At 40.1% G+C, this 21,733-nt stretch overlaps 1 protein-coding gene across 1 annotated transcript in view; it reads right to left on the bottom strand.

Moving 5' to 3' along the window:
• Positions 1–3,052: 3,052 nt before the first annotated feature.
• The window catches only part of DPP10 (dipeptidyl peptidase like 10), a 440,052-nt gene continuing 421,371 nt past the window's right edge, over positions 3,053–21,733 (bottom strand). The window contains exons 20-26 of the mRNA XM_062004641.1: positions 20,557–20,751; positions 18,933–18,987; positions 14,712–14,811; positions 13,959–14,017; positions 13,804–13,876; positions 11,785–11,858; positions 3,053–3,599 (exon numbers count right to left, since the gene is read on the bottom strand). Of these exons, the coding sequence (XP_061860625.1) occupies positions 3,462–3,599; positions 11,785–11,858; positions 13,804–13,876; positions 13,959–14,017; positions 14,712–14,811; positions 18,933–18,987; positions 20,557–20,751 (694 nt within the window). The 3' untranslated portion in view covers positions 3,053–3,461. The remainder of the gene's footprint in view (positions 3,600–11,784; positions 11,859–13,803; positions 13,877–13,958; positions 14,018–14,711; positions 14,812–18,932; positions 18,988–20,556; positions 20,752–21,733) is intronic.

Here is a 21,733-nt window from a genome sequence, read left to right as displayed (position 1 = left end):
GCAAAATAGCAAATCATAGCAGCCGTTGATCACATAGAGTCATAAATAATTCTGTCCTTGCTGCAAAAGGATTAAAAAAAAAAGAATTTAAAAACAATCAGCCTTTCTTTGTACTCAACAGTTTGGAAAAAAATATTCCAATTGACATGCAGTTACTCCCAGTGTTGTAATATAATTGAAATTTCAATATGACCTACAGGTTTCATAGATTTTGCAAGTCCTAATAGCAGAAAAAGGAGAAAGAAAATCAAGAAGGTAGAGATAAGCTCTAGCAAGCTGTAAATGGATGTGCTGATTCCCTAGCTTTCCATAAATTAATGGGTCTAGTCTCGTAAGTGTCACATTTTAAGGACAGCTGAACTGAACAGTAATTTTTTCAGACCTAAAACGTCATCATAGTGCTTAACGATAAACTATGACAAAGCTATGTTTTCATGCCATTTCTATGCAATGTGTACTAATTCTTCTTGATCAATACTATAGATCACATAGATTAATTAATGAGTTCTTGTCAATGTATGTAGAAGCTGATAGATAATAATATTCAACCGTGCTGTAAGTGGAAGAAATATTTGAATAGGTTAGCAAGAGCAGAGATACCCCTTGCACCAGGTTCTTTAGTCTAACTAGACTCAGAGGCTGCATCTGCAAATACTTTTACAATATCTGAATTTAACTCACACACACAAATTTCAGTAAAACCAGTTAATTTGGGTCTGATGCTTAGCCTTGTATACATATTTATATAAAAATACTTGTATTTGTAGGACAGTGTGAGAAATATTAAAAACATTAAAAGCATACCACATTTCCACAGAAACCCCACAGTTCAGATAACACACTTTTCAAACATACCAGCCCTGACAAAAGCACTCTTACAGAAGCCATGTCCTCATGCCACCTTCATATTCAGGTAAATTGATCAAAATTGGAAGTGAGATGCTGGGGTAGGGAGAGGAGGGAACAGGGACCTGAAACACAGGGCTATGGGAAAAGGAGAAGACGGGGTGTGGGCTCCACAGACTTGGAACAACACATTTCCTGAGCACTGGCATAATCCTATTGCTGAGACGCAAGCCTTGTTTGTTTTCTTTTGCGGTAACTAAAGGTTACACATATGTGAAATGCAGTGAATGTGAGCACATAGTGTCTCACAGAGAAACAGCACACATTGAGAAGAATTACCCTACTCATGTGGGCTCTGCGTGCTGAGTCCATGCTCAACCTATGCACACCGTCCTTTCTTTGTGCGCATTTGGCTCAAATTGGGAAAATAGTCTCATTGGATTCAACTGGATTAGGACCTGATTTACCATGTTTGATTAGGAAAAGCATCAGGATTGTCAGGTGAGCTTTTATTAAGTAATGGGTGTAATTTATAAAATCACAATCTAGAAGTCCCAGCCAATAGAAGACTTTAAAATGTTGCTCTCCTCTATAGAAAACAGGATTTGCAAAACCTGGTTTGAACTCTTCTCTTCCTTTTTTTGTTGTTGATGTTTTCTATGGTCGTATTGTAGTGCACATAGTAGCCTCCATACATATATACCATAGCTATACATAGGTACTCCATATCTACTATAAATACTTTGTGGTGACACTGGGACCCAAACAAGATATCATTGAACATTAAAACTGTATTAAACTAATTGAAAAATAGTTAAACATTGCTAATAAAACAAGATAAATACTGAACATTAAAAGACAGAGACTTTCCAGTGTTCCATAAAACCACACCTTTCAGACAAATTAATTGTTTGTATCATAAAAAAACCGCTAACTGTGAAAGAAAATACTCTGGATGAAAGTAATGAGTGAAAAGCTTCAGGTGATTTTTGATTACATTAAAAACAGTTCCCGTTCTTCATAAAATATGCAGACCTTCACATCTTAAATAGCATAGTTACCTTCAAAAAAACTACTTTCTTTTTATTCTTGCAAGAAACAAAACCTTAATTGGGTAGGAAAGTATCTGGAATGTATCCAGAAAGCAAAAAGAGGCAGCTATTTTCATGTAAATGGCACAGCATCTGTCAAGAGTTTTCACATACCTTCAGGAAGATATCTTGAATTAAGTCAACATTGTACTTATTTTAGTGATCAGAGTTAATATTCTGCAAACCCAAACTGGCTGCCTTTTTTACTTCATAGTTTCAATCTCTATTGCTGTAATTCGCCTTAGCAAATAAATGGACATATGAGGGGCTCATCCTCTGAATAAATACCAAAATTTAACTTGTCAGGAGCTTCCTTTGCCTTGAATGAAAAACATTTCATTTCTTTGTGATGCTGTTGAAGCTAAATCCTGTTGCAAGAGACGTGATGAACAGCCCTGGAATAAAAACTAATGGTGTGTTCCACCTTGATGAACATCCAAACTACATCTGAGACCAGGTGGAGAAAAGGAAGATGCACTCCACAAAATATGTCTTCATTTGAGGAGTAAAGTATTACTCAGTGGCATTCATTATACACTGTTAATAAATTTTCTTTATCTGAAACTATAATTTAATATTTATGTATCTAATTTACATGTGACAAAGTAGCATATTCTAAAATTAAGAGTGTAACCAGCAAACTATTGACTGCTATAAACAATACCAAAACACAACTCAAACGTATTTTAAGGAACAAATAGATACATTCTGGACTGGGGAAAGATCTCAATTGCAGATACTGTTTTAAATACAGCTGTTGATTATGTCTTGAAAAAAAATTCTTCAAGCTCAGAGAGATTTTTCTGCTTAGGGAGTTCTGGGTATACACATAAAGAGCAAGAGAATGCTCCCAAAAAGTCTCTTATTGGTTACTAGTAGATACAGTAATAATAGTCAATGCTGAAACTGGGGAAAACCAAAACCATTTTCAGTATCAATGTTATATGATGCACTAGACAATATATCCCCTTTGAGCAGAAACTAGAGAAAATATCGTGCCCTTTATTATCTCTGTGGTTTCTTATGTGTAATAGACAGAGGAAGAATTGCACTTATTGTAACATTACAGTAAAGTGTTAGATTGCAGCTCACCTTTTAAAATATTAGTGGCCATAATACTTAGGATAGGTTGTGCATTATGCAAAGATGGATAAAGATGAGCATTTAAATGAAAGAAAAAAAATAACCCAAAAACGAGCAACCACTTACAGAACCAACAGTGAGGCTTGAACATAACAAACATGCACTAACCCTACACTTATGCAAAACTAAGTTCTTCCAGGAAACTGTAACCAACTGTTGACCTTCCACAAAGGTAAAGGTTTTGTCCCTTGGTAATACGTTTGGACTTTGTAGTCGAATTCCAGTTTATTAGCTCATTGTCTGTAAATGTGCTGTTCCACTGTGATATCCTTTAGCTGCCCTTGAGCTTCTGCAGAATCTGCAATCTTACAGTCACTTTTATTTAAGGTTTTATTGAGCCTCAAAGTAAGTCCCCTTCAGTACTAACACAAACAGGCTTCCTTATTCATCCTCTTCAGGTTCCTGTGGTAAAATTGGTGTCTCCTCCTTTAAACAAGCACTAAAAAACCCAAGGATTGTGCTGTAAAGGTGATATTTGCTTTTCTCAGAAGCAATGCTATGACCTTCATCCGGGTAGATCTGGCAGAGGAGAAAGGAAGAAAGTAAATAGTTTTTAAAAGGTTTTTCAAATATTTAGGGCTCTAATTTTCTTTCTCTGATCTTCAAAATGTTTTTTATGGCAATGGGATGATAACATTAGTTTTATGGCATCAAGAAAAGCTAATAAAACTCAAAGTAAAACTCATTCTCTTGGAATTTGAACTGATATAAAACAACCACTGCAGTGGGATCTGCAGAACTAAAACAAAAATTTATATTCTCAGTCATTGTGCTTAGAACAGTTTACTTAGCTGGCATTTTCACCAGTGTCGAGGCATCCAAATCCCATTAACGTCAGTGAGGATTAATTACCTCATGCTTTTAGGGACTGTTGTTGTTGTGAAGGCAATAATCACTCAAAGACGTAGAGGGTCTAAGTAATGCACGTGCAGAGACGTACAGGGGCAACGTAGTACAACCACCAGAGCTGACTCGAAGCCACCCTTCCTTTGCTAGCTACCTCCTTATATGCTGCTTCTGCCCATGAGATCACCCAGGGCCCAATTGATTAACTTGCAGCACCTGTTTCTGAAGTAGCATGCCAGCTGCATTAACTTATCCCTACCATCTTTATTCAAGCTGGCTGGTCCAAGCTACGTCTGTGCCTACAATTCCCCCCTTTTTCTTTTTTGAACCAGCCAGCCTTTAGCAACACATTTCAGAATTAAAGGTACATGAAGAAAACATAAATATTTTTACCCATGGCCATGAGTTTACAACAAAAGGTCAATAACAGCTACATCGCTGAACAATACAATACAGAAATCCATAAAGTCAAAATAAACAATCTGATATGTGTTGGTAGGAGGGACGCACACTGGCAGGAAGGGATGAGGTCTTGGTAGCTCCACTGATATTTCTTTTTCCTGATGTAGTTCCGGACTTTTCTTCAGATCCTTTAGCATGCTGATCTGTGAGCATTATCAATAAGATGGAAGTATCTCTTCATCTGTTGGTCATCTTAAGTTCTTTAATTCTTTTATAGCTGAAGGAATTTACAGCAGCCTAAGTGGTGCCACAGTTGCGAGGGTTTACATTTTAATAGAGTGATGGATTGAGGGTGGATCACTTGGTTCTTTCCTCAAGATTGTTTTTTCCATTGGTCTTACAGTTAAGTCCTTTCTGTTGATGTGGCTTGATCCATTTTGCCGGAATCCATCGGGGACCTTGATCTGTAATGACACAAGCATAGCCTCTTCCCCACGTTAACAGATCTGCAGGTCCTTGCCACTCTCCAGTAGTGGGATTCTTATACCAAACTTTAGGTTTGTCAGTAAAATCCAAATCCCGACTCATTTGGGCAAAGTGTGTTAATGCCGGTGGTTCATTCCGGTTTGCCACAATTCTGAGATGATTCATTGTATAAAGGGCTTTCATTAGTCTGTCTTGAGGACTCACCCCCTCTTCCCCCGTTTTTTGTTTTTCTAGAAGGCCTTTTAAGGTTTGATGTGTCCGTTCAATAATGGCTTGACCGGTGGAATTTCCTGGGATACCAGTAGTATGTTTAACACCCCATAAGTTTAGAAACTTACGTGTTTTACTGGCTATGTATCCCGAGCCATTATCAGTTTTTATCTCTCTTGGAACACCAAGGACAGCAAAGCAACTCCTCCAATGTCTTATGACGTCTCGAGAACTGTCACTGGTTAAGGCTGTGGCCCAGACCATGGCTGAATAAGTATCAATAGTAACATGTATACGTTTAAATCGCCCAAAAGGAGCATAGACAGTGATATCTGATTGCCATATACCTAATGGTGCCAGACCCCTGGGATTGACTCCTACACCTAGGCCGATCTGATTCTGGCATGCAGGGCACGTGGAAACAATACCCTGAGCGTCCGATATGGTCAGGTCAAACTGCTTCGCCAGCATTTTCGCACTTTGATGAAAAAAATCGTGCGATCTTCGGGCTTGAGAAAATTTGTCAATTATTGGCCCCGTAGGTATCAATAAAGGAGCTGCCACTATCCTGTCAACAATTTCATTGCCAACTGATAGGCCATCTTTTAAGCCCGAATGGCTTCGAATATGTCCAATATAATAAGCAGTTTGCCGTTCATTTATCTGATGCCAGAGTCTCAGAAATAAGTTATACAGATTCTGATTAGAGATTTCTTTCAACAGCGCTCTCTCTAATCGAGTGACAGCATCGACCACATAGAGGGAATCGGAGATGATGTTTAATGGGACGTCTGACCATTTCTCAAAAGTTTTAACTACAGCCATCAGTTCCAGCAGTTGAACTGAACTGCCTGGGGAGTGGACAGTTAGATTTTGCCATTTTCCATTTTCCCACCAAACCACTCCTGCTTTGGCTTGGATCTTACTGGCGTCGGTAAAAACAGTCAGGCCTTTAACGGGTACTGCTGATCTCAACGGCCGGTCTTCCATTTGAAATTTAACAGAGAACAATTTATGGGCCGGATAATGATTATTTATAGTTCCTGGATATGACAATAAGGCCCACTGTAATTCATCAGATTGTTGCAGTGCCCAGTTCAAGAACTCATCTGTGAGAGGAACGAAAATGATGTCTGCCTCAATCCCTGCTATTTCCAGCAGACGTTTCCTGGCCTTAACTATTATTTTTGCAATTGCCTCAAGCCTTGTGGTAATTGTTTTTTGTAAATTATATGGCAAAAATATCCACTCCAAGATCCTCAATGGGTCTTTCGCTACTGAATCCCATTGCATCAAGATTGCCATTACATGCTGGTTTTGACTTATCACAGCAATGTTAATTGACAAGTCAGGATCATATCGGTGACTGTAGTTATTGACTATCTTGCTTCCTATTTTTTCTATTGCTTGGATTTGCTGCCGAGACAGTCTTCGCGCACTATCAGCCTCTACTGAGCCCTTTAACAAAGGCATTAGTGGCGCAAGATCCTCATTTGTAATACCACATATGGTTCGTACCCATTGGATATCACCTATCAGCTTTTGAACGTCTGTTAAGTTAGCAATATCTGTTTTAATTGCCACCTTCTGAGGATAAATGCGCGCATCAGTGATAATATTACCTAAATATTTCCAAGAGGCGTGCATTTGTACCTTCTCTGGCGCGATCACCAACCCGGAGTTGCTTAACTGTCGGTTCACTTCTTGTAGAATGCGATGCTGGTCCAGGTCTTTTCCTGCAATCAAGATATCATCCATATAATGGTAAAATAAGACACGAGGGTATTTTTTGCGCAGAGGTGCCAGCGCCCAGGCAACATAAGTTTGACAAATAGTTGGTGAGTTCTTCATTCCCTGAGGTAAAACAGTCCATTGATATCGTTTTGCTGGCTCTTGTTTGTTAATCGATGGTACTGTAAAGGCAAACTTCTCACTGTCATCCTCATGTAAGGGAATTGTGAAAAAACAGTCCTTTAAGTCAATCACCAACAGGGGCCACTCTTTTGGAAGCATTGCAGGAGAGGGTAATCCTGGCTGTAAAGCACCCATGTCCTGCATCACTGCATTAACAGCTCTTAAATCATGTAACAGCCTCCACCTCCCTGATTTTTTAGGGATAGTAAAAATTGGTGTATTCCATGGACTGGTGGATGGTTTAATATGACCCTTCTGTAGTTGTTCATTTACTAATTCATGAATGTGGGCGAGCTTTTCTTTGCTTAGCGGCCATTGATCAATCCAAACTGGTTTATCTGTTAGCCAGGTTAACTTCAGGATTGGTCGCCCATCAATGGCCGCCATTAAAAATTTTCATTTGACAAACGAAAGCCCATTTGGCTTAAGGCGTCTCTACCCAAAAGCCAAACTGAAGTATTCATTACATAGGGCCTAATTTGCACACATCTATTCTCTTCGCCCTGTATACATACCGAAATCAGGTCTGTGCTAATTTTTGTCATCTGTATTCCTCCTACTCCAACGACAGGGGTGTCTAAATTCTCTAAAGGCCAGCTTTTTGGCCAATAGGATAATGGGACAATAGTAACATCTGCTCCCGTATCTAGTAATGTGTTGTACCCAACCATGTGTTCACCATTTGGATGTTGGAATACAACCGTCTGAGTGGGCTTTCCCTGTGAAAGCGGCACCGCCAGTCTTACCTCAGGTACTCCAGTGGATCCAAAACCACCGTCTCGACGCTTACGACTTCCTGCGAAAGGAACTTTAGCTCTGAAAGGAACTAATTGCGCTATTTTAGTTCCTTTAGGTATATGAACTGGTGGCTGCCAAACTTTAACCATTATTCCAATATTTCCTTCATAGTCTGCATCAATTACACCGGGGAGCACAAAAATACCCTGTCGAGAGGCCGATGACCGTCCTAAAAGCAAAGCGCTTAATCCATAGCCAAGGGGTCCATTAACGTTAGAGGAGATAATTGTTACCTCTGTGTTGTGGATGGTTACATCTACTGCTGTTTCCACATCCACTCCTGCGCTTCCTGCAGTGGCTGATCTGAGGCCATCCAGGCAGCTCTTGGTGTTGAAGGGCGTTTTTGTGTCATCGCGCTCGCCCTTTTTGCGCTCGTCAACCCGTTTCCCTTATGCATTGTTTGTCTGGCCACTCGAGAGCGGCACTCAGTGGCTCTATGGCCAAACTTGCCACATCTGTAACAATTACCGTGAAATCTGCCATTGGACCCAGATGGCCTGGCGGAGCTGTTTGTCCATACCAATGGTCTGGACCGACATTGATTTTTCACGTGTCCTATTTTTCCACAGTTAAAGCACTTTGGCCTCCGATCTCCTTTGTGGGCTTGAACTAAAGGTTTCAATGCTGTTGCCATTGCCTCAGCTAAATGTGCTGACGATCCTACCCTAGAGCAGGCTTCTATCATGTCGACCAAAGTTGCTGTCCGCGGGAGAGCCTGCAGGATCTTTTTGCAATCATGGTTAGCGTTAGCAACTGCTAAGTGTAACCCTATTTCCGCCTTTACTTCAGCCGACATGTTTGGTATATGATCCAGAGCTGCTCTTAGGCGGTCTAAGAAGGTCATGAAAGGCTCATTAGGTTTTTGAATAATAGTTGTATATGAGGGAACTGGCACCCCCATATCAGGAACGATCTTAAATGCCTGACGTGCCAGTGTCTGTGTTTGCTGCAAGATAGCTTCATGCAGCCGGGCTTGTACCTGAGGATCAGCGAATGCTCCTTTACCCAGCATCATGTCTGCTGTGACAACTCGCCGCGGATCTCCCTGTTGTAAGTCCATGTTTTCCACCACCGTCAGATCAACTCTTTTTTCCCATTCAGACTCCCATAATAATACCTGAGTGGGCTTCAGGAAAGTTTCTGCAAGCTTCCGGCAGTCAAATGGAGTCATTAACCCACTGGCAAAAATATGATCTAGTAATGTCTGAACGTATGGGTTGGACAAGCCATATTGCATTACTGCTTTCTGGCCTTCTCTTACCAATTTCCAATCTAAAGGTGCCCATTGTCGTTTTCTTTGTGCTGTTATTACTGGAAAGGCTTGCGGAATAAATTCGCCTTCGATTACCGCATCACGTATGAGGCCTCTCCATTTCTTAGCCGGATCATAATCATCTGGACGAGGATCTCTGAGTACCTGTGGGGATGAAACTTTAATCTTTGTTTTGGTTAATTCATTAATTCGTTCCAACAGCTGATTAGCTGTTGCTTTTGGTTTTTCTATCAGTTCCTCCAGCTGGGCCAAAGTGTGTTTCATATCTTCTCCATGTTGTATTAACTCTTCCTTTAATAATTGTCTTTGTTGATCTTCACTAGAAGTTGGGGGTGATGATGGCAGAGGAATACACTCAGGGATTGATGAGCTCAGGGGCAACGGCATATCATTTGTAAAACGTACCTTCCGTTCTCTGTTAGGTACTCCTTCAGGTATAGCAGAAGGGTGGGATGGGGCAGGATGGTGAAGGGTGGGTGGGAGGGGAGGAGAAGCAATGTGTGTATTCGGCTCCTGGAACGGTGCTCTAGGGGGTTCTGGGGGAGGTGGGCTCACATCCATGCTCTCCTCTTCCAGAGGTGGAGCCGAGGGTATTACGACATTATCCCCTCCAAAGAATCTCTGAGTATTTTCTTCTAGAGGTGGAGCCGATGGCACTATAAAGTCACCACCTCCAAAGAATCTTTTAGCATCCACCGGGAACGCAGATGGTGCAGCAGCTTCTGCTTTCATGGCAGCAGCGGCAGCACGCTCAGCTTCTAGCTGGTGTATAATGGATGATACCAATTTACACAAACCGATAGCATTATTCAACATGTCTCCTAGCTGTTCCCAGTGTCCTTTTTCATACACTTCTTGGGGGGAAGCAAAGAGACCCACTTCCTGTCCCCATCTTACAAGCCTTAGCAAAGGCTCTCTTTCATAATTGAATCCTTTTTCCGCAAGGATATGCTGGAGGGTGTCAATAGGACTTTCCTCTTTGCTTAGCATTTTTCCCATTATATCAGTTTGCTCAGATTACTTGCCTTTTCCAGCAGAAATCCAAGTGCTTTTCTGCCGAGGGTTCTTGATCCAACCGATTCAGCGAATCACGTCGGGGTCACCAAATGTTGTTGTTGTGAAGGCAATAATCACTCAAAGACGTAGAGGGTCTAAGTAATGCACGTGCAGAGACGTACAGGGGCAACGTAGTACAACCACCAGAGCTGACTCGAAGCCACCCTTCCTTTGCTAGCTACCTCCTTATATGCTGCTTCTGCCCATGAGATCACCCAGGGCCCAATTGATTAACTTGCAGCACCTGTTTCTGAAGTAGCATGCCAGCTGCATTAACTTATCCCTACCATCTTTATTCAAGCTGGCTGGTCCAAGCTACGTCTGTGCCTACAAGGGACCTCTTGATATTCCAGCTTCTAAGTGTTTGGCAAAAAAACTCCCTTTTTATTAATATTTTTAACTATCTTATCTAAAGCCCATCATTTCTCTCTCCTAGGGTGTGTGTGAGCATTCTTATCTCTTAATTCAAATTTCACTGGAAATTTCTTCCAAGTGAGGCTGAATAAAAATGTTCAGGCTGAATAAAGAATCATAAAATCACAGAATGGTAGGGGTTGGAAGGGACCTTTAGAGATCATCCAGTCCAATCCCCCTGCAGAAGCAGGTTCACCTAGATCAGGTTGCACAGGAACATGTCCAGGTGGGTCTTGAAGACCTCCAAGAAGGAGTCTTCACACCCTCCCTGGGCAGCCTGTGCCAGGGCTCCCTCACCTCAACAGTGAAATAGTTTTTTCTTCTGTTTAAACGGAACTTTTTGTGTTCCAGCTTGTTCCCATTACCCCTTGAGCTGTTTGCAGGTACAACAGAAAAAAAGGGAAAACTGGGCCACAGGGTTTCAGACAAGAAACTTGCAGTGGCCCACGGCAGAAACCTTCAGCTGCTTCCTCAAACTCAAGGTGTCACAAGGTTGTATGAAAAAGGTTCAATAGGGCTCTTCTGAGAGACCTCTTGTCACTCCTGCTTCTCTCCACAGGCCTTTACATCACCTCAGCTGAAATCACAGGGATGGCTGGAACAGATCCTGCCCCACTTTGATTTCATGCAAAAAAGCCCTCTTCACTTTGTAAGTGATGCTAATCCCCCCGTTACCACCTCCTCCTTGATGTGAGCCCACACGCTGCAGTGGAAAATACAGCTTCACCTACGGTCCAGTAAGGATGAGCTTTGCAAAGTGTAACATCAGAGATACATGGAAGAGGAAGCGAAACCACAACATCTAAGCTTCAAGAAGGTTCAGTGCAATCAGAACCCTCAGCCAGCAGCATCCACAGAGTCACGTATTGCACTCCCCAGCCTGTCCCTCACAGCACCCTCATCCTCCACGTGGCTATGGAGAGAGGGAACAGTGCTCTCACCTTTTAATACACTTAAATGTTGAAAATAAGGGGAATTGCGACCCAATACTCTTTTTTTTTTGGTAAAAAGGGACCAAAGTAGTGCTATCTTAATATTCCAGAGAATGCACACGGACTCTACATCCCTCTGTATAGAGTTGTAGGTCAAACACATGCAAAAAAAGATGGTAGAAGAGCCCAGTAGACTGACAAGAAGATATGGTTCTTGACATCTATTCTAACAGAAAGGAAAATGGGCATAAATGGAGTTCTAACTGCACATTGAGGCAATACTGGTGCATTGTGGTAGGGAGAGTCCATCTTGGGGAAGGAAGAGCAATATGAGGTCAAATGTTGAAATAGGAAATGTCACAGCTCCACATACCTGCATAGTGTAATTAACTCCAGCTTTTATTAGATGTTTAATTAGTTCTGCTGAATGCTGGAAATGGACTTTAGCTGCAAGACAACAACATTTGCACATTATTAGAAAAAGTTATGCTAATATGCAATACTGTTAAACAGGTTTGACTGAAAATACTTCCAGTCTCTTTAATTACCAGATCTGAAGCTGACTGTCTTTCTGGTGAGCAGTATACAGTCCCACCAGAAAGAGTGAGGCAGGGTGTTAACAGAGGAGGTTCTTGAGAAGGAGTTGAAAGCACAAAGGGAAATCACGCTTTCCAGGCATTCCGTGAGGACTCACCTCTCTACCCTTGATTTACACACACAGTGATAGTTTAGAGGGGTGTAAAACCATTCTGTTTGAACATCGTGACAGTTTATAAGCATGTTAAATGAAAGCACATTGGATTTTCTATTGCTTGCACAGAGTTAATAAAGCCCACACTTCTTCAGGTAATGGACTTTCTGCAGCATATCAGTAACTTAATCTGTGTGTAGTAAAATCAGGCACTTTTATTACCATGTCCTAATCCTGCAGAGCTTAGGCTGCAAGTGGGCTGGGTAGTGTCACTCCATGTGACACTAAGCAAGGGCAACAGGCAATCAGAGTCCCAGTCTTGAACACGTTGCATTGCTCAGACATCTATCAGAGTCCCAATTCCCTCTACTGCCAAGTTCAGAGGGGCTGAAATTGCTGCTGCCTTTTACAATCATCCAAGTCTTAGATGTTCATGCTTCCTCAATCACCCTATATATCTCTCCCTCTTTTCCCTGCTCTGGGAAGAAACACTGAGCAGTGTTTGCACCCCACTTGGGATCTATAATGTGGGTTTGACTAGTCATGTTGGGGTGACAGGCTGGCGGGTGCCATCCTCATCATGCCAACTGTGCATGGTGGCACCCTCAATTCAGCCCTTGTCAACATGAGGTACTTATCCCTCCAGGTAGGAGTAGGAAGCTTTGTACTATCCCACACTAAGCAGGAAAATGCCAAGAAAAAGAATATGCATGGGAATCTGTGCGGAGGAGCTTGTTGCAGCACTGTAATTTGTGACTGTATCAAAGCTGGTACTTTAGACCTACATCAGTTAAAAAAGTTCAGAAAAATATACTGATGTTAAATTTAAATCTGTAATTACAAATTATCTCTTGATTGACACCTACTATGATTCCATTTAAAGTGCTAGAAGTTACTGTTTTACTCACTCTCTGTCTTAAACTACTGCTAAAAGTATTGGTGCTATTAAAAAGTTCCAAATAACTTCAGATGCTTTGGCATTACCTTGAAACTAATTAGCTGAAAAGTTTAACTTCCCATTTGGTGCTGTATTTCACCAACTGTAATGATAACTCTTTCTTCAAATGCAGGATCTCTATGAATTTAAAATACCATTAAAAATGTATGTTGTCCTATTAATAATCCATATAACACCTTTCACTAGCAAGACAGTGGTCCGCAGGATTGAAACAAATTAGAACACACAGCACCTAAAAAGTACAAATATTCAGCAAAGTGTCATTGGCTTAGAATTAGAGGTGACAAATGGAATAAAAAAATCCCACTGGAGGGACAATGAAACTAAAAACCTACTTATTGGGTGTGTGCCTCATCAGTCTTTGAATGTCTGCCTATTAGAATGACAGAACCGTAGAATGGTAGGGGTTGGAAGAGACCTTTAGAGATCATCTAGTCCAAACCCCCTGTAGAAGCAAGTTCACCTAGATCAGGTTGCACAGGAACATGTCCAGGCGGGTCTTGAAGACCTCCAAGGAAGGAGCCTCCACACCCTCCCTGGGCAGCCTGTGCCAGGGCTCCCTCACCTCAACAGTGAAATAGTTTTTTCATTATGTTTAAATGGAACTTTTTGTGTTCCAGCTTCATCCCATTACCCCTTGTCCTGTTGCTAGATACTATAGAAAAAAGGCATGTCCCAACCTCCTGACATAATCCTTTGATTAGAACCAGATTCCTAATGTAATTGCATCTGTAAACACTTACCATCAGCTGTTCCATGAACTATTAGCAAATTCGCTTCTTTTAAACCATGAAGATTGTGCAATACGCTGGATGCCTAGTAAACAAACACACGCAACAGGGTAACTGAATTGCATTTTAAGAGTAACAGGGTCATTTTAAGTTACTTGCTAACTTACCTGATAGGTATTTTCGTCTCTTGATGGAATACCAAGGTATCTTTCTGAAAAAGCTGATGCTGTGAAAGTAAAACCAGAAACTCATGAATTCATCAAAATTACTTTTATTTTAAAAGTCAAGAGTTTTGACCTAGAGCCTGGAGAAGTTGTTTAAGCCATAAAGTCAACAAAGAGCTGTTAATTTAAAACCAGAATGTATCATTTAAAACCATTTTAAAACAGCTAAAAAAATACCCAAACCCAACATCAAAACCTCCCAAACTCCCAAAAACTAAAAAAGTCTAACAGACCACTAAAGTAATCTGGTCTGATTTCCTGTGCATCACAGCCCACAGTCCATAGTCTGTGTCCAAAACTTCCCATATAGCACTTAACGTCCTGCGACTGAATGATGACATGGTTGATATTGTAAGGAATTCACCACTAATCTTAAAAGATCCATTCCTGTCCTAAGTCTTGATTCAGAGTGATATGGCTGAAGGATTCTCAAGCAATGAGGTACCTGACTGAACTTCAGTGGGGAACACAACTCTTTTGCAAAAATCAGTGGTCTTAATATTAGACCTGCTGTGTGTTCTGGTAAACTGACCCAGTGTTATCTGCCCATTCATTTAAAGGAAGGAACAAGAAAGTGAGGTGAAATCTAGTTGATATTGTTACATTTTCTGCCCTTAATTAAAATGAATAGTAGCTCTTTGAAGAAAAGATACTTTGAATAGTCTATTGCATAGGTGTAGGGCAGGGGGTACTCACCATACAACTTCATATCTGTAATTGGTGCCACCACAGCTCCACACTTGAAGAGCCGTTCACTGGATTTGAGGATCATTGATGTAAGGTAGCCCCCGTATCCCTACACAACAGAAACCACAGGGAAAGTTTTGTTGAATGTTTTTTGTTTAGCAACAGTAAAGTTAAAGGCCAATGCATTAATCTGATGGTATCAGTTTACGGTATGCATTTGTGCAAATTGTTTAACCTACAGTTAAGAGTGAATAAAGGTCTCATTTGACCTGGTCAGGATCTTTAAAGTAAGTAATTAATAACAAGTATATTTCAGTTTAAGCTCCATAATTTCATCATGGCAGACTAGTTTGTAAAAGATTTGAAATTACAGAGAAAAAAATCCCAAACAAAAAGCAAAAGTAAGGCTTTTGGGAACGCAGACTACAAAGGAAGATTTGTGGTCCTTTTTTAATATAGTTAATGTAGGTTATTGCCAATTACCAAGATACAGTGAGCATTTTGTTGAGAGGACAGAGAACATGGGAATGGGGGAAAACTGTGCTGATTGAAGTATGATCACTCCCTGACACCTGAACCTTCACAGACTGAATCCTGTCACTATTAAAGGAGCTTCTGCTACAGCATTGTCAAACATCCCACAGAGAATGAGATCCTGCACTGCAGAAATAGAAGCTGTATGTAGCCACATTGCTCAGTATTATGCTAGTCTCTGGAGGCACTTTCTTGCCACATGAGGATCTATCAGGCTGCTTTGTTACAAAGCAAGGGAACACAGAGAGCATGAAGCAGCTGGGAGAGATGAGGCAGATGTGGGGGAAGCTCTCTCCTTGCCTCTCCACATTTACCTGTCCTTATGGCACATCTCTTCATTGTCTCCCCCATAGGATCTATAACACACCTCTCTGGGAAGAGTTGTGATACAAACAAGAGTCATGAAAGCTTTGCTTTGCATGAAAACATGAAAGCTTTAGCTTGAGACCACAGATTTCCTAAGGATGACAGTAGTAATCCATATCTGTACACATATAATCATTCTAGACCCACAGAAAATGAAATTCTGAATTGCAGAGTCTGGGTTCACTGATTTTCTCAGACATTATGAGTTCTTTGTATTTCTCTATTTGCCATCTTCATTTTCCCCACATCAGTGCTGGAAAATTGATTTTTTCAGGTATTTTTTGTTGTTGTTGTTTTGTGTTTTCTTCAGGATGAAGAAATTACTCCATGAGAGGGAAAAGAAAAATGTAAAACACTGACCAGTCAACATAAAAAAACCAGAAGATTGTGCATCAAATGCTCACAGAGTTTTCTCATGGACTTTTTTTGAATCCTATCTGCTCCTGTTGTTTCTGTCTAAATATTTAATGAACAGATGATTTATGTGGAAGAACAGGAATATTTGAAAATCCCTTAACCTTAGTTAAGAAAAATAAGCAAAGAGGAATGTTTTTAGGAATCAACCTAGAGCAAAGGCAAACAGACTCTCTAAAGGAAACACAGAGTAAGAGATGGATTTTCTAGGAAGTATGAGGAACTGAATTATCCTTTTCCTATTCCAGCACAGGAAACCAAGAGCTACCCAGAATTCTCCATGTGCAGGAGCAGATTTCACCTAAGAGAGAATTTCTAAGTGGTCATTGTTAAACTGTATAATTCAAAGAATTTAAGAGAACAGCAACTTTCTTCTGCCTCTGGGTTCTCTAGTTTTGCTCTTGCTTAATACTCTGTGCCTTTCCCAGTAGCTCCACGGCACAATTTTAATCCTAGGGATAGCTATTGCCAGAGTATTTATTATTTATACCATGTATTCATTAAGAGCTCGGTTTAGTTCTCCTGGGAATTTTTTTTCCTTTGTGCTTGTGCCCTTGCTTCCAGTCAGGCGTTCCAGGACAAAAAAACACTACACAGAGTGAGATCACATTCTTTAGAAGCATTTCACAATGACAAGGCAGAAAATAGTTCATAGGTTCTGATAGATCCGGTGCCTCCCCTCTCGGCTGGATTTCTGTGCTTACAACCTAATTGATGCATTTTCAAGAAGCTGGTTGGCCCTGAAGTTATAACTTATTTTTTAGCTCTCTTTTTACTTCCATGAATAAAAACACAGACTATATGGCAACACAATTTGCTACCTAACAGCCCAGAAAGGCCCTTGGATGCTGCATCACTTGGGCTCATACCTTTCACAGGGATAAACAAAGTGGCATGGGCAGATTGCCTGGCAGTCAGAAGTAGGTATCTTCCACACTGTACCCTTCTGGGCAGCCTTGTTACTCTAGTGTCTAGTTTACATTACTGATTGCAACAAGAATTTTATTTCTGTGCAGTTCTAAGACCTCATAAAGAGCTCCCTGATAGCATGTGTGAGTCCAGCTTTATGAGATAGGCGCTAAGCAATTCCAAAATCATCCTATTTTCAAGCAAAGTGCATTTTCTATTTCCATCAGTAAGCTCAATATAATCCATACAAAGAAAAAGCCAAACACCACATTCTCCTATCACACTGTTGTACGTAGTAAAAAGGAAATGAGTTTTAAAGAAGATTTTTAATTGACTCTAAAATAAGCAGAGGGGAGGAAAATACAATTAACCCTAGAAACCCACTAAATAGATTTTTCTTCCCTCTAATTCTAAACCTGACTTTTAAACTCTGTGAGTTTTTGTTTGTCAGTAGAGAACATCTCTGAGAGGACAACTTGGACAGGGGTAAATTTCCCTGAATTCAAAATCATCATCAGTAATACTCTGGGGAAGAAAATTTTGGAGTAGCCTTTGGAAGACATGTAATACCATGGCTATATATATCCCTACAGGTATGGTCTATGGTAACTGTCTCATCACAGCACTGTTAGGAAACAAGATGCTGCTGAATCTATTACAGAAAAATCAGTGGGACTTTTTAAGTAATAATGAAAAGAATTTCTGATGTCAGAAACAAGTGAGACGTTCTGGGTGCTTAGTGATTTCCTTTCAGAAATAACATTTTCAATCATTTGTGGGAAGAGGATATGGAGAAATGTAGATGCTTCTGTGCATGTCTAGTTTCACATACTTTGAAAACAGGCACTAAAACCTAAATAGAAATGTGTGCCATGACCATTTGGTGGATAGAATCAGCCTTGTTTATATATCCTCGTCTGAAAAATCTCTGGCTACTGCCCTACAAACCAAATACTGGTTTTGATACTACTGAAATTTATGCAATGACAGTTTCTTTAGCTCAAGTAATGTGGCACGAGCTCAGATCTTTGAGGAAGGTCACATTCATATGGAACACTAGTAGTAATCACAAACATTAACTAGTCCTCAAAATGCTACCATGCAGGAGGTAAATACCAATATCCTCATCTCACATTCAGAGAGACTCAGACAGGCAGGTGAAATGCCTTGCTTGAGGCCATGCAGTAAGTCAGTAGCAGCGTGAGGATGGAAACTAAGCGGTTTCATAACAGAACTCATGCTGCTCTTAGAACTCATGACTGAGGGAGGTCGTCTAGGTAATTGATTGTGGTTTGTTCTTGCTTTGAGGTCAAAGGCACAAAACATCTTCATTTTTAAGAAAATTCCTTTAAAAAAATATGTGTGTGTGCTAGTCATAGAAGCAGCAGCAGTTGTGTGGTGTTCCTAACCGCTGGTTTTCAACAGACAACAGTAAAATGCTATTTAATTAGTTATTAAACATTAAGTCTTTTGCCTTGTTCTATCTCATGCTAGAGGCAACGATATGCCAGACAGTGAAGACAGCTGACAAAACAGCAAAGGCCAGATTTCTGTGGTGCAAATTGCTAGTTGTGGACAGTACTATGGGGTTGTTACTCAGCTGACTTCAAGGGTCACTGAAACATTCAGTTATTGAAGTTGTATTAGAAGCACATTGTCAACTTAACTGCAGCCCAAATACCAAAGTGTGAGAAACAAGCTTTCACAAAACCTAAGCTCACTTTAAAAATTTCTAAAGAAATTAAAGTCTTTAACAAATATTTAACAAATACTTTCTCCTTCAGATTCTGAAACACAAATGCTGCAGCACCATAAAACTGATCTGATTGATCTCAAATAACTGTTCTGAGAAAAACTAATATACAGAACATTGGGAAATGATGGAAGGTTTCTTTGCCTCTTTTAGTAACTGAAATTGTCTCAGAAAAAGAAATATATTTGTTTAGGAAGTGATAGTATCTTGCTAAAGAGTCAGGATGATACATCCTGTTATTTTTTGCACTTTACCTTTCCAAATATACTCAGTCTCTTAGGATCAATGAAGGGCTGTTTCAATAGTGATCTGAAAGAAAAGGAAAAGTATTTTTACTTTAGTAAAGTAGTGAATTGTACTTGTTAAACCTAGCATGCAAAGTCAATTAATTGTACAGCAAGAAATGTCATATATGCAAATCAGGTAGAAAAACAACTTATACCAATAAAAGTATTACCGCACTGAAAAACATTATTTCTGTTTTCTTCTCTATATGGCAAACAGTTGGAGTTGGATTCATCTCACCTAACTTAAGATCTCTGAATTCAAGAATCTTTTCTAAACTAACATTTACATCTGCTCTTCAGGAGAAAAGAGAGATATCCTCAAATCGCTGCTCTTTCCCACCCATATTGAAAATCTCTTCCAGTCAGGGGAGAATCACCCTCCAGAAATGCCAAGCTTTTCCACTGACTAGAGTTTAAATGATTGGCTTTGACCAGATGCCTATTTTTTTTTTGACAGCTAAAGGAAGGTAAGATGAATGCAACTTCTTGAATCTAGATAATTATCCAAATAATTAATTCTCTCATCAAGGCCATTAATCAGCAATGGTGAGTTTTCTACAAAAGACAGAACAACCTGAGGGCAAAATCCAACCACTTTTGAGGAGAGAAAACCAGCTGCAGTACTTTCTCTCAGCCAAGGGCACCCTCCTTTTTTCCCACACAGGGCATCCAGAGAGGTCAGATCCAATTTAGCATAAAATATCTTAGTCTTTAAACCAAGAGCTCAGTTCTCACAGCACAGCGTATAACTTTCTTCTGATGGGCCTTTCACAAGGGTCACCTTGAATTGCTCTGCTCAATGCAGCCCACTCCTGACCACACTAGGAGCCTGTTGCCCACGTAGGTCATGTCAGAGAGAGTTGCCTATGCATTCAACGTTTGAAGCATCAATGCCTTTCAAAGGAAGAAAAAAAAAACCCACCCCAGCCAACCAAACCCCACTTGGCTTAAAATCTGTCTTTCCTTGAGACTCTCTAAAACCAGTCCATCCAGTCCCTGGTATTAGCCATTTTGACAAGTGCACTCTGAGTAAAGAGTGCTGCCAAAACCACACGTGGCAACTCCGCAGATGGAAATTACTCTTTTCTTCAGTTGGTGGATTTGTATCAGTCTAAGACTGATAATGTAAATGAGAAATAACAGGCATTTGACCAATTGATGCTCTCATTAACACCACTGTAACTCCATTTGCTTTGTGTGATTACTCCAGAACTCTGTTATGGAAAAAAGAGCAGTATCCTGTTGTATAGGCCTAAAATATTGTAACCTAAATGCAGTTAAAAGTTAACATGTGAAAGAAATTTTCCTACACAATACTGACAAATACAAACTATCTTATATGGCTTATTTAGATTGCACATGGAAAGACAGCTTTGTCAAAGAGAAGTAACACCACAAAAAGCAAACACCTCTTTGATCTTTTATTTGCTGTTTGTAATGCAAAGATTGTTATTTCAAAGTTTGTAACTGCATTAAAAACAAACATTCATGGTATTCACTATGCAAAGAAAACACTCTGGGCAGCTTCAATTAAAAATATTTGTCAAGGTGGAAGCAGGGTAAAAGAGAAGAAAAGTTTGCACATACGTACTCTACGGCTGCTATTTGGTCCTTCACTTCCACTGATCCTAAGCATCGGTGGACCTCCTGTAGAATCTTAAGGCCTTGAAATCCACTCCCTCTGCCATCAAATCGAGCTACGATGACATTATCAGAGTTGACAAGCACTGAGTCCCAGTCAATGTGAAACTTATCTGTAACCAACTGGCTGCCTGGAGCTTCATCACTGCAAATACCAACACACCAGACACAAACGAAGACTATTGACAATGTGATGCGCTTTGCCGTTCTCCGATATTTTACTTAACCTACATGGTAGAGTTCAGCTGGTTATGCAATCCTGTTGAATTTTTGTCACTTCCATCGATACCATCACGTTAGCCCAGTGCTAGTATCCCTGCAGCACCAGTAAGCAAAATCATTTAACTTTACAACCACCACATTGTGGTGTTGCCAATACCTGAATGCATGTCTCAGAAAGAAGAAATCTAAAGCACGTAGTGCTGTTTATGAGTTAATGAAGTGAAAAGAAAATATAATCACTAACAGCTAGCTCACTTCTGAGAAAGCTCATGTACAATTTGTTAAGCCACACTAAACAGACAAAAAAGGAGAATTCATTCAGTACCCTGATTATGATTTTGTGGGTTATATAATGCTATTAAGAAGGATGTCATCTTAGAAAACAAAAATAATTGCATTATTGTATCCTTGAATGGATTTTTTGAAATAGGGTACAAAGACTAAAGTACACACTGGAGAAAATTATATTCTCTCCATCTGAATTCATAGCAAGAAATGGATGCAGGCAGGAGTGATAAGTTTATTTTATGACAAAAAAAAAAGGTGGTTTACAGTAGAAAAGGTGGGACAGAATGGGAGAATGGAGTTTCTAGAGGAACAATAAGCATTTTCCATTGAACTCAAATATACTATTTTCCTCCAAAGAAAACAAAATGTCAGTATTAAAAGGGAAGCTTGTCATTATTTTCCCCCCAAGATAAATACAGAATAAGAGAGCAGGCTACCATGAAGTTGTACAAAATGCAAAATACTTCTGTGCAGGCTGAATGTGCCAGTTGAATGCAAATTAAAATGTAAAAGTGTCTGTGCTGGCTGTATGGAAATTAGATTGGACAGTATCTGTGGGAATATCCTGTCTAAGGTGAAAGAAAGATGAAGACAGAAACTACTATTTTGCCAGGGAG

The sequence above is a fragment of the Colius striatus genome, chromosome 11 (genome assembly GCF_028858725.1).
Source record: "Colius striatus isolate bColStr4 chromosome 11, bColStr4.1.hap1, whole genome shotgun sequence".
Taxonomy (NCBI): Eukaryota; Metazoa; Chordata; class Aves; order Coliiformes; family Coliidae; genus Colius; species Colius striatus.
This window is presented reverse-complemented; position numbering and strand designations above follow the sequence as displayed.